Genomic DNA, 12,273 nt, shown 5'->3' with positions numbered 1-12,273 from the left:
CTAGGATCACAATAAATGTATTTGTCCAGTTCCACAAGACATCTGTATCACTGCAACTGTTGTAAGTTAGTGTTAAACAATGGTACTTACAATAGCCTCAGTACAAAGATCACTTTGAGGAAACATTGCCAGAGCTATTATTCTGTTATTAGTGTACCGTGTGGGATATAAAATCTGTGCTAGAAGTCTACCCAGCGCTATTTGAACATTACGCCAGAAGTGAGTTCATATATCACTATTACCTCTGATACATCCCGACACGTTACAGCACGAACCATGGAATAGAAACCTTTGGTAGAAACTCAGCTCCCAAATATCCATAAGGAGATAAAAAAGTTGGCAATGGCAAGAGATCCATGTTTCAGGAAGCATGGCAGTGAATTCAGTCAAGTTTCAGACCAAGGAATACAAGAATGGCCGTGGGCTTTGATACCGTGGGCTTTGATACCGGGCTGCTGCCTGGCAGCCAGAAGCTAGAATTCTCTTACCCAGCTGCTAACACTACATCTAATCTGTATTGATTAAAGAGCTGAAATTCCTCAACAGTCTGTGACCATAAAAATATAAACATCGTCTGTTTTGAAAGGCTGGTGAGAACAGGCTAATGACCCTGGCTTGAGAAGTGTCTCTTTAGTGGTTGGTCTGGGATTCCATCACAGTAGATGGCGCTGTTGATGAAGCTTTGGTCTGAATTACAGAGAAGACTCGTAAATGACAGACATGACCTGAATTATCTCTTGGAAATAATAAATGTGGAAAGGTTGTAGATTTGGTGTCATCCATCCTGTGTTGGTTTTGAATGATTCTTTGTGTTTGATGAATCAGGTTAGACAGATATGGTTATAAGCAATGGTGTTAACGATCAATAGTTTGGTGTTTTTCTGTGTGGTTATAAGAGCTAGCATGACATCTTGTGTCAATATGGAAATATTTAGACAAGATCTTCATATAATATACAATGCAGTGCAAATGTTTGTGATTTGTCTATGAATAGTTTCAAGGTGTAGTATAAGTAGGTTTGACACTCCAACTAAGCCATTGTTCCAGGTTTAATTGAATTATATTCGAGTTGCCTTGACATCCAAGACAGAATTGTAAGAATGGATGCATTCTCTCAGTGCAACTCTTTGTGAGTTTGTCAGTGAATAGTTAGAAGGCACCATAGGTTAGCCTCTCAAAAATAATACATTGTCCCAGGTTTAATTGAATTATGATGAATAGTTTGAAGGCATAGTATAAGTAGGTTAGCCTCTCAAAACTACGCCGATGTTCCAGGTTTAATTGAATTATAATTGACTTGTCTAGACCTCCAAGGTTAGAATTGTAAGAATGGATGCATTGGTCCAGGCTGTTTTGACATTGAGGACCTCGATGTATACATGTGTGTCAGAATTATGATGCTTCTACAAACAAGGAATAAGCAAGTGATAAAACAGGATTACACCTGGGGATGTCACGATACATTGATACTTCTAAGACGATACAATTATCGATGCATTCAAAACTGTATCGATATTTAGTTTTGAAAGTATCGGTTTAAATATGTTTATGTACCGTTTACATTTTACAATTGTATCATACTTTTTGATATTATGATAGTTATAAATGACTATTTTTCATGCACAAAGATGGGAAATTAAAACTTTTAATAAAAAATGTTGATCTTTTCATGGACAATTATAAAATATGAAATATTAATGTTCAAAATGTAACAAAATTTATGCAATAATGCCACGAAAATAGGTATCGTGATACGTATCGAATCGTGACATGGGTATCGTGATGCGTATCGATTCATGAAAGTTATGTATATCGTGACATCCCTAATTACACCAGTACCTTCATCTTAAGTTATATTGTCTTGAACAATATGTTGATGTACCCATGTTCGATACAGTGAACCTTCACTGTAGATTGACTATTATTGGTTATGATTTTCATCCTTTTGTTCATTTCAGATATACCTTCATCTCCGCTACTACACATGCCCCAATGAGCAGCGATGGATCGTGCGTGTGTTGTTCATCGTGCCCATCTACTCCTTCGACTCATTTCTCAGTCTCATGTTCTTCAACAATGACAGTTACTATGTCTACTTTGACAGTATCCGAGATTGCTATGAAGGTAAATAAGTCCTCTGTTAGTATTTTATGGCTGAGAGTTCTATCTCTTTCTCATGAAATTCCCCAAGGAGAGATTACATGTTACTTTCCCAAATGTCTGCCAATCTCTATGTTAATTTCCTAACAAAATACTACTGTATAAAAAGAGAGGTTCTGTTACTTATTTTTAAATGAGAAATGCTATCTTGTCTTGAGAAATCAGGTCATTTGGACGAAATGCATTGAATATGTCTTTTTCAACGATGATCAACTCGAGCAATAGTGTTGTACGTCAATCATGATCAATATCAGCTTGTATTAGTATTTTTATCTTCTGTGGTTATAGACCTGTGAACATCCGGGTTAGAATTGATCTTCAGTGACCCATGCGTGTTGTAAGAGTTATCTAACAGTATCAGGTGATAAGGCTAACTGACTTGGTTGACACATGTCATCATATCCCAATTACGTAGATCGATGCTCATGCTGTTGATCACTGGATTGTCTGGTCAAAACTCGATTATTTACAGACTGTCACCATATAGCTGGAATATTGTTGAGAGTGGCATAAAACTAAACTCACTCACTCTGTGGACAAATACAAGTTAGTGTCATCTTGACCAAGGTATGAAGCCCTGTTTCAAGCAACAGTTCTCTGTCCACTGAAGACCAGGTGGTTCAAATGGCATTGTTTCATGCTTGACCAGATGTGGAACATGTGTCCTGACCTTGTGATGGTTGTTTCTACACATTGCTTCAATGTTCAGCAGTGGTTGGGATCCCACAAGGTTCATTCACAGCTGGGCTGATTTGACCTTAGACTAACGCTTAGTCCCTGAATATATATAATATTGATAGTAACAAATAAATGGAAAAGGAGCCCTTGTGAATCGGGATCTAGACTTGCTTCATTTAGGGCTTTAGCATTGCAGGGAGGGCTGGGTATAAGGGAAAATAATGTGGTTCAGGGACAGTGAGACAGACTGATTTGACCTGTGTGGGTTATACAGTGTCATTTCATGAGATACCTTTAATAACAAAGCATCACCACTGTACCAGCTATTTAGAGACTGTATGTATTCAAGGGTGAGAAACTTGACAAGTATTTAGGATGTTGGATACGAGCTTCAGAACCTTGTGACAAGTTTATTTGAATATGTCTATGTTACCTGATACATTAAAAGCAAAAGTAGATGTACATGTCAGTAATCAAGTGAATATGGGTTTACGTTGCTTTTAGCAATATTCCAGCAATATCACGGCTCTGTACCCATGTGGAGAATCTAACTCAGGCTACCCCACCCCTGTCAGTACATATGTAATGCTGTCATGTCCAAGTCACTAGTTAGATGTCTCCACTACTCATTCAAATTTGGTAGGCCACAATGTCAAAAAAATTTAGTCATCATTGCAAAGAAATTTTGTTCCCAACTTCTACAAAGGTCTAGGTAGTTGCAACTATTCAAATAGGATTGAGAGAGTGAGTGAGTTTGGTTTTAGCAATATTCCAGCAATATCACCATGGGGGACACCAGAAATGGGCTTCACACAGTGTACCCATGTGGGGAATTGAACCCGGGTCTTCAGCATGACAATCAGACGCTTTAACCATTAGGCTACCCCACTGCCCCTATTCAAGTAGGAAAGCTTGCAAACAGTGTGAGATTTCCAACAAAATTTAAGGTACAGTATTTGATTATGACAAAGTATGCATGTTTCGGTGTGTAACAACTGTTTACTGTCATTGCAGCATTTGTGATATACAGCTTCCTGAGTCTATGCTATGAGTACCTGGGAGGTGAAGGGGCCATTATGTCAGAAATTAGAGGAAAGCCCATCAGGTAAGCTTGACATGTTTTGGGATCATCTAATTCATTCCAACACGTTTCGATCGATTTTGAACACCTAAATGAATTTATGTAAGAGATTTTAAAGCTTTGCTCATCATTTCCTACAAGGACAACTTTGTGGATAAACAACGAAATTGTTCATCCATAAAGTTTGTCCTTATCTGACTCTCCAACTTCTAAAAATTACACTCAAAGAAGTCATTATTTCATGTTATGAAGAGAATTTTAAAATGCCCTGAGCGAGATCCAGAGTGTGCGTGGTGTGTTTGTACTGTAAGAGTTGCCTCCCCTCCACAGGTCCAGCTGGCTGTGGTGTACCTGTTGTCTGGCTGGCCGGCAGTACACAATCGGTTTCCTCAGGTTCTGCAAGCAGGTGAGCATGGAAAGACAATCATAGTGACATAGTTATCATGTCTTATCATTGGCAGTTGTCATTGTCATTGAAAGTGGAAGCTGTTTGATGTACCGTAAACATACTTTTGCACTTGGTGCAAATCTTGCGGAATTGACAGTTTAGACTACATGTCAATTATTCGACAATCAGTACTTGCCGGAAATGCCAGCTGAGATATCATGATGGTACTAGGATACTATATAAAGAGATGAAAAACACATCAGTCTTATGTTCCGAATTCTGATGATCTGACAATGGCATTGCAAATGTGGTTCAGGGTTAAGTGCCACTAACCCTTTGGGCTAGTAACCTTCAACTATCACTAGCCCACAAACAAAACAAGTTCTCCATTGATAATGAAATTAACTTTCATTGCTTTATTGTTGTATGTAATAAGAGATTTAAGTTACTCATAACTCTTTCAACACCAGTTTTTTACTGCTATGAGTTCCCAGAGACTCTGAGGTCAGAGATGAGGCCTATGTTTATCAAGGAAAATATCAGATTGTAAAACATTATTTATCATCCCAAACTGTGTTCCACAGGAGATATTGTTTGTGTGAGATCAAACGATATCTCCTAGGAGATATCGCTTTGACAGTAGATTTTGTACAATGCCCTGACAATGCTATGATGTCATGAACTTGATGAGTTCACAATGCTATGACATCGCTTCACTGCAAGCCTAATGGCAGTACTGTGTTCAGAGATGTACATTTTTCATTGAAAACTAATGAAGGGTGATTTTGGATGATAAATAGAATCTCACCCTCGTGTCTTCTGATATCAAATATATCAACACTCATTGATAAAAGTTAAATATCCTCGGCAAGCCTCGGATATTTGTAACTTTATCAACTCGTGTTGATATAATTGGTATCAGAAGACACTTGGGTGAGATTCTCTATTGCTACTACATGTCATACACCATTTGAAAGGTCTAATCCTACTGTTTATAAATATGAAAGTATTTTTTTATCATATTATTCAAATAATAAAACTACATTTTATATCAGTTAAATTTAAATGAAAATGCAAGCTTACACATTTATAATGACAAATCATGATGAAGGAAACAAATGTTTGTAACGTGACATAATAGTCCCTTAACGTTTTCTTTTAGAATTTCATTTTTACTTGCACTGCACGATCGCGCATAAAAGGTGGAAATAGTAACTTATAACATACGTTTGACAACTTTTATGAATACTGTTGTTGTTTTTATTTTTTAGTTTATTCAATTTGTTTAATGATTTCCTTGAAACATCGTTACTTAGCTCTTTGACAACTTTGATGTGGACCTGCTGCATGTAATAAGAGGCCAACTGTTGGGGGAGGGGGGGATTTGGTGCGAGGCATTGATTTATCAGATAGTTATGCTCTATCGAGGCCAGTTGTAAGGAACAGAAGGTGTGAACATGGATATCTAAAATTGTCAGTTTTGCACGCTCTTTCCAACCTAACACGAGAGGTATAGCAAGGGACCACTAAGATGTTTTGAATAAATTGACACGATGTAGATGTTATCTTGGAGTTCTGCAACATTGGATTCACTAGTCTGGTGGGGAGAGTTGAAAATGGATGATCTCAATTGCAGTATTTGATGAATAATCACTGAAAAAACTAGTAGTCTGAAGGACTAGTGCAAGTTTGTTTCCATACGCCCGACTAAATTTTTACTCGTCTCGGGCTTGCGGGCGAGCGTAAAGATCGAACCCTGGTGGTTAAAGAAAGCACCTACCCCTAAGACACCTGGACTTCCAGACTTTCTGATTTCATTTCATGATATGCAGGAATAAATATAAATAAAATCTTAATGAATAAATAAAATACTGCTGTATTATTTCTTTCCTAGTCGTTTTATGGTAATCCGTTTTGTATCAAACCATCTGTCAGTATGATTGGTCAAAATAGAACATGTCGGGACATGATTTGGGAAATCCATTACAGCGACAGTTAAGTGTGATTCTTTATGCTACTATCAGTCGTCATTTTAAGATTCCCGTAGATTTCTGTCTTCAAGCTTGAGTGAATGAATGAAAGGTTTATTCGCTGTGTATAAATTTTCACGGTAAAATATTTTGCGTGAAAAGCGCGAAAATAAAACCTGTGCGATATATAATACGTTTACAGTAACTGTTTGGAATCTGTATGTTGTATACACAAGAAAAAAAAGTTTGCCACACCATTGCAAGGAACTTATCCAAACTTCAATTTATCTTATTTTAAACTGACTAAGCAAAATTGGCCATCTGTCATGAACAAAAGAAATCATTCATCCGACTAGTAAACCCTTCCCCATAGCTTCACATTCCAATGATGAGTTTGACACCAAGCTAGTTAGGCTGCTTTGTTCTATGGGGATAACAACGGACGTCTGATAGGACATCTGGCTCTAGAGTCTATACCAGACCGATTTTAGGCAATTTCAGACAAACAAAGATTTGGAAGCAACTCTGTTTTTAAGACATCTCTTGACATGAATGGATGAAGTTTTAGGATTCTGAGAAGAACTGTATCCTCTCTCAGAGCTGTCATTCGTGGTCGAACTGATCGCTGATAGTCGTTAATGTCATTGCTGCTTTTTGTCTGATGATATCTCTTGGAATAACCCTCTATGACATGCTAGCATTCCACATACCAATAACATGACATCTCTGCTCCATACTTGCTTGGCAAAAACAAATTAAATTGATTTGTTCCTAGTTATCAAGCTGTAAGACCAGTTTACTAAAACTTAATATTTGCTTAATGACAGGTAAACCTATTGCATGTGATACTCCCTTTTGGTTGTAACATATGCATATCTAAAGTCAGTGCATGGTGCGCCCAAAAGGTCAAACTAATCATTCAAACAAACATCATTATGATAGAAATATATATGGTTATATAGGAGTTAAAAATCATGTGTTAATTTTGTCCTTGTGTATATCTGAACCAAGTCGAGACCGCCTCCGTGGTGTAGTGGTTAGAGCGTCCGCCCGGAGAGCGGAAGGTCGCGGGTTCGATCCTCGACCGCATCATACCAAAAGACGTTAAAATATGGTACTTGTTGGTCCCTGCCTGGCGCTCGGCATTAATGGGTACAACAAGGACTGGTCGGTTCGGAGTCAGTATAATGTGTCTGAGTGGGGTATTCATGCTTCACTGCGGCATGGTATCTCAGTGGGCTAGCACTATAAAACCAGCTTCAGTCTGGGCTAGTACAAGCAGCCGCACATACACATACACACGCATGCATGTCATCATATGAGCGAAATATTCTCAAGCACAACGTCAAACCCAATTTCACCTCACCTCACCTGAACCAAGTCGATGCCCTCTGTGGCTTGCACGTAGTATAGTTTCTACTTTTCATTTTGTGATCTAAACTGGCATGTACAATTGACATGAAAACAGATCAAGTAGCTAACTACAGTAAATAATCATGCATAATATTCATTTTAATTTTAACATACAGCAAGGGGCCGAGGGAAAAAGGCATCAGTTTGTTGTATCTGTGAGTTTGTTATCACCATAGTTTACTGTGATTTGAGGCTAGCAGATGATGATAGACTTATTACTGTGGATATGTTCACTCATGTTATCGTACCAAGCACATCCGTAAAGTTGGTACAATGTTTTGTATTGACAGGCCACTCTCCAGTTCTGCATCATCAAACCAGTGATGGCCGTCCTGACTCTAATCCTGCAGGCCTTCAGTCTGTACAAGGACGGAAACTTCTCGTGAGTTAATCTTCCATACTCTGCAGATAAAGATTTTTGTAAATTATCAGTGAAATTTAGTGCTTGATGTATGCAATTCCAATAGTTGTTCTTTGCAGATGGATCTGAGCCTAGGGAAAGGGACATTACTTTTGTCATCTTGTGCTTTGTAAGATAGACCAAAGCATAGGCTTTGTAGAAACATTATGTATATTACAGTTGATATTGAAAGTAATCGGAAATCATCATGAAATTCATTTCTTTCCGTACAGTTTCCAGACCTTTGACCATGGCCCTGAAATAAATCCACAGATCCCATTAACTTATGTGAAATGTGTGTGTTTGCTAAGGAAATGCCACGATCCTGTGTAGATAAGCTATTCTGTTTTGCAGACATGGTGGTGGGTACCTGTACATCACCATCATCTACAACATCTCTGTGTCCCTGGCGCTGTACGGCCTCATCCTGTTCTACAATGCAACCAAGGAGCTTCTCAGCCCATACGAGCCAATCCTCAAGTTCTGCATCATCAAGTCTGTCATCTTCTTGTCCTTCTGGCAGGGTAAGACAATGCGAATACATTCTTGCAGCTGATTGGAAACCCATGAACTGTTAGTCCTTTGTATTTTCTCATCCATTGGGCCTCAGAAAGTTATGATTGCAATCACCATTGCTCAGGTCTCATGTAACAGCATTTAGTTGAAGATCATGGAGTCAGTCTGTCTGTCCTGGACTCTATTTTGTATAGAGCGGCATGCAGTACAGCATAGCAAACAGTATTTACTCACTTCCTGGATCTCTATTGATTAGTAGTTTGTCTGCTATTGTTTAAAGAGTGTAGCTCAAGTATTGTTGAGAGCTGTGCATGACTACATTCAGTCTCCGATTTATTCAATATATTTGCACGTATGTTGACGCTGCCATTCAATGTACCTACAGGTGTTGTCCTGGCTATCCTTGAGAAGACGGAAGTGATCAGTCCAATCTTTGCTGAAGGCAACCAGCTGAAAGTGGGAGTGGGTACGGTGTCTGCCGGATGGCAAAACTTCCTCATCTGTGCGGAGATGTTCATGGCTGCCATCGCCCTGCGCTCCGCCTTCCCACACAGCATCTACAGCTCTGCCCCTGCAGCCACCCACGGCCGCACGGTGTCCCTCCAGAGCATCTCCTCCAGCCTGAAGGAAACCATGAACCCCCGGGACATCATGCAGGACGCCATCCACAACTTCCACCCCCAGTACCAGCAGTACACCCAACACGGCATGAAGCCACCCAAGGAGGATGAGTTCAACGAATCGGGCGCCTGGCCACATGACCCTTACCAGCGTGGACGACCCCAACAGAACGGAAATGCCGCCCCTCCCCAACCTGGGCAGCAAACCACAGCCACGCCCAACAAGAACCGATTTAATGAAAAGACAACCCTTCTGAGTTCTGACGACGAGTTCCAGTGAAGAATTGATCGTCTCAATGGCAGCTGACTGATAATGGACCATTGTAGGCTGGCTGTTTCTGGGTATCTCTTGGTTGTTACGTGAGACTCTCCCACAACTTACTCTGAGCATGTGACTAAACAATGTGTGTACCAAGCATGCTCTGTCGGACATTCTTTACACCATATATGCTTGTATGTCTCAAATAAGTGTACGTCATGACAGCAGAGCAAACTAACAGAACATTTACTTGCTGTCTTAATCAGCCACAGAGCTTGTCACAGCTAATAACAAGTAACCCAAATTTATTTTTGCAAAGAAGTGAATATATCCAAGCATTGTAATATAGAAAGTTTACCGTGACATAGCTTCAGAGTAGTAACTCATTTCCAGCGTAGGTGTCACAACAAGTGGAGTGTTAACAGAGATTACAAATTTCTATATGAAAAAAAATTCAGCCAACCCTAAATACAAAGTATAAAAGATCTACGTTTTATTGGGAACAGAAATCTTGGTTCATTGTGTAACAATATTGAACATTCGAATTCATATATGAATGGATTATCATATATATCTCACCCTGTACGCTTCATAAGCTGGACTTTGAATCCAACTAGCTGAGTCTGTCATGGAAGTGACATCCGTATGTGTTATTATTTTTCCTTATCCTGACTCATGCTCTTTTGCTTGTCTCCTTCCTCTTGCGAACATAGTGGAACACTTGTATCTCCCTAATTGAAGTTCCCTTCAATGTAAAATCACTAATTAGTACACCACGAGTTACCTCCCTTCCACAAGCGTGGGAACGAGGGCGCCACCTCTACCCATGTGCCTCACTCTCTCCTTCTTCGCCCAGTGAGCTGGACGTGAGAGCGCCTGTGTCTCCCGACACACTATATCCTTTGATTATATTTAGTTAGTTACCTCGTATAGAGATCTATAGAGGTTTAGCTAGTATCTTTCAACAATTATATATTGATATTTAGTCGTGTTTCTACTGTTTATGCACGGGACGCCGTGCTGTTTCAGTGGATTACGTTGATAAAAATTCTGTACTGTTGCACATTACGTTTTTTATTCTGCTGCTGATCCGCATTTAATATGCCCTAGCTGTACTGCGCCATGTTTCATGTGATTCACGTTGCAGTTGCGATACTAATTTATCAATTCTACCTTTAATAAATAATTACTTTGCGTTTGAGACGCGCAGCAGATAGGTCGCGTATGCAGAGTCTAGCCATGACTGATACACCTGAACCCCTCGCCAGTCTACTGCTGTTGGTCGACCCCCTCCCGTCTGGTGTTCCGCTAGAGTGGTGGAGAGGCGTGGGACGTGAGTCCGCCGCCTCTAAGAAGCGTCCTGCTTCCCCAGACATCCCATCGTCGCGCAGCGAAGACTAGAGGGTTTCTACTGCATCTCAACGCGACCTCTGAGGGGAAATCAACGAAGTCTACTTGAACTTTCTCAGCCGAGATTGTTCCCGTCGCAGATTTGGGCCTGTATGATGATCAGCCGATCATCATACCTGATGTACATCAAAAGAATGACCGATGTCGACAACAGGCAACGCAGACTTCGCACCCCCAGGGCAGCGTCGACCTCTGAGGGGAAATCAACGAAGTCTATTAGGACTTTCTCAACCGAGATTGTTCCAGCCGCTGAACTGGGCCTCTACGATGATCAGCCGATCATCATCCCCGGCGACGCACGCCACAAGAAGCGACCGGAGACAGCTACAGTGACATCAGCAGAGATCGCCATGCAGCCTGAGGTCTCTACACTGACGTCAGACGACTTCCCTGAGGGCCCCGCCGCTAACATCGCAGAGAGGGCACCGACTAATTCGTCGCAGACCATCCCAGATGAACTGTTGCGGCAAATCATGATCATGATGGAGGGCCACTACAGACTGGGAAGCAGCCAGCCCAAGGCCTGAGCCTTCGCGAAGGTTCCAACGCAGACGACACCCCAGAGGCACCCCCATCAGCGTAACAGCCACGACGAAGCCACCTTCGCGAAGGAAGTCGCAGACCACCTCCACGAAGGACCCAGATGTACAGCCTTCGCGAAGGCGGGATAGATCATCACCTTCCTCGGCTTCATCCTTAGATGCGGACTCAGACCATCAGACCTCACGGAAGCCTTCGCGAAGGTCAAATCGCCGTTCCCCAGGACCGGACGCAGAGGAAGCTTCGCGAAGGCCTTCGCGAAGGACACCTGACTACACAAGAGCTTCGCGAAGCTATCAACATTCTCCTCACAGGTCTCCGAGAAGGTCAACCCATAGACGCAGATCACCAACACGATCTCCGCGCCGTTAACCGCGCCGATCTTCTCGTACATCACCACGTCGATCGTCTCACAGGTCACCACACAAGTCTGCACACAAGTCTACAGTCAGCTCTCCCCGAGCGTCACCCGACATAGAGATAGAAATACACAGTCCACCATCAGAAGAGCATCAACATCTCATAAGCGATGCTGGGATAGAAAATGATGGAGACATCATTTTCTCAGACGCTGAGATACGATATTGGATGGTAAACAACCTAGATCTCTCTTCACCTTCCAAGAGTGGCAACTCGGCGCAGACATACCTGATAAAGGAAGACGAGGCAGACGCCATCACCTTACCTCCGATCGACTCGATTGCTGCGGTGCCACAGTATGTGGACACAGCCTACCATAAAGCCATAACAGTTCAAACGCCAAAGGCGTATGTTCTTGGCATTAATAGATCTAGAACGATCAATGAGATTCTTATCACCAGATTTCGTGACACGACTT

The 12,273-nt window shown here is 41.2% G+C and overlaps 1 protein-coding gene across 1 annotated transcript in view; it reads left to right on the top strand.

Moving 5' to 3' along the window:
• LOC124277992 (transmembrane protein 184B-like) overlaps positions 1-10,144 on the top strand; it is a 43,524-nt gene extending 33,380 nt beyond the window's left edge. Inside the window, exons 3-8 of the mRNA XM_046713719.1 lie at positions 1,959-2,124; positions 3,853-3,943; positions 4,250-4,325; positions 7,981-8,072; positions 8,445-8,614; positions 8,992-10,144. Of these exons, the coding sequence (XP_046569675.1) occupies positions 1,959-2,124; positions 3,853-3,943; positions 4,250-4,325; positions 7,981-8,072; positions 8,445-8,614; positions 8,992-9,506 (1,110 nt within the window). The 3' untranslated portion in view covers positions 9,507-10,144. The remainder of the gene's footprint in view (positions 1-1,958; positions 2,125-3,852; positions 3,944-4,249; positions 4,326-7,980; positions 8,073-8,444; positions 8,615-8,991) is intronic.
• Positions 10,145-12,273: the final 2,129 nt, after the last annotated feature.

The sequence above is a fragment of the Haliotis rubra genome, unplaced genomic scaffold, assembly GCF_003918875.1.
Source record: "Haliotis rubra isolate DU_JTF1 unplaced genomic scaffold, ASM391887v1 Scf23, whole genome shotgun sequence".
NCBI lineage: Eukaryota > Metazoa > Mollusca > Gastropoda > Lepetellida > Haliotidae > Haliotis > Haliotis rubra.
The sequence above is the reverse complement of the archived record's forward strand: the minus strand, read 5'-3'. Positions and strand labels throughout refer to the sequence as shown.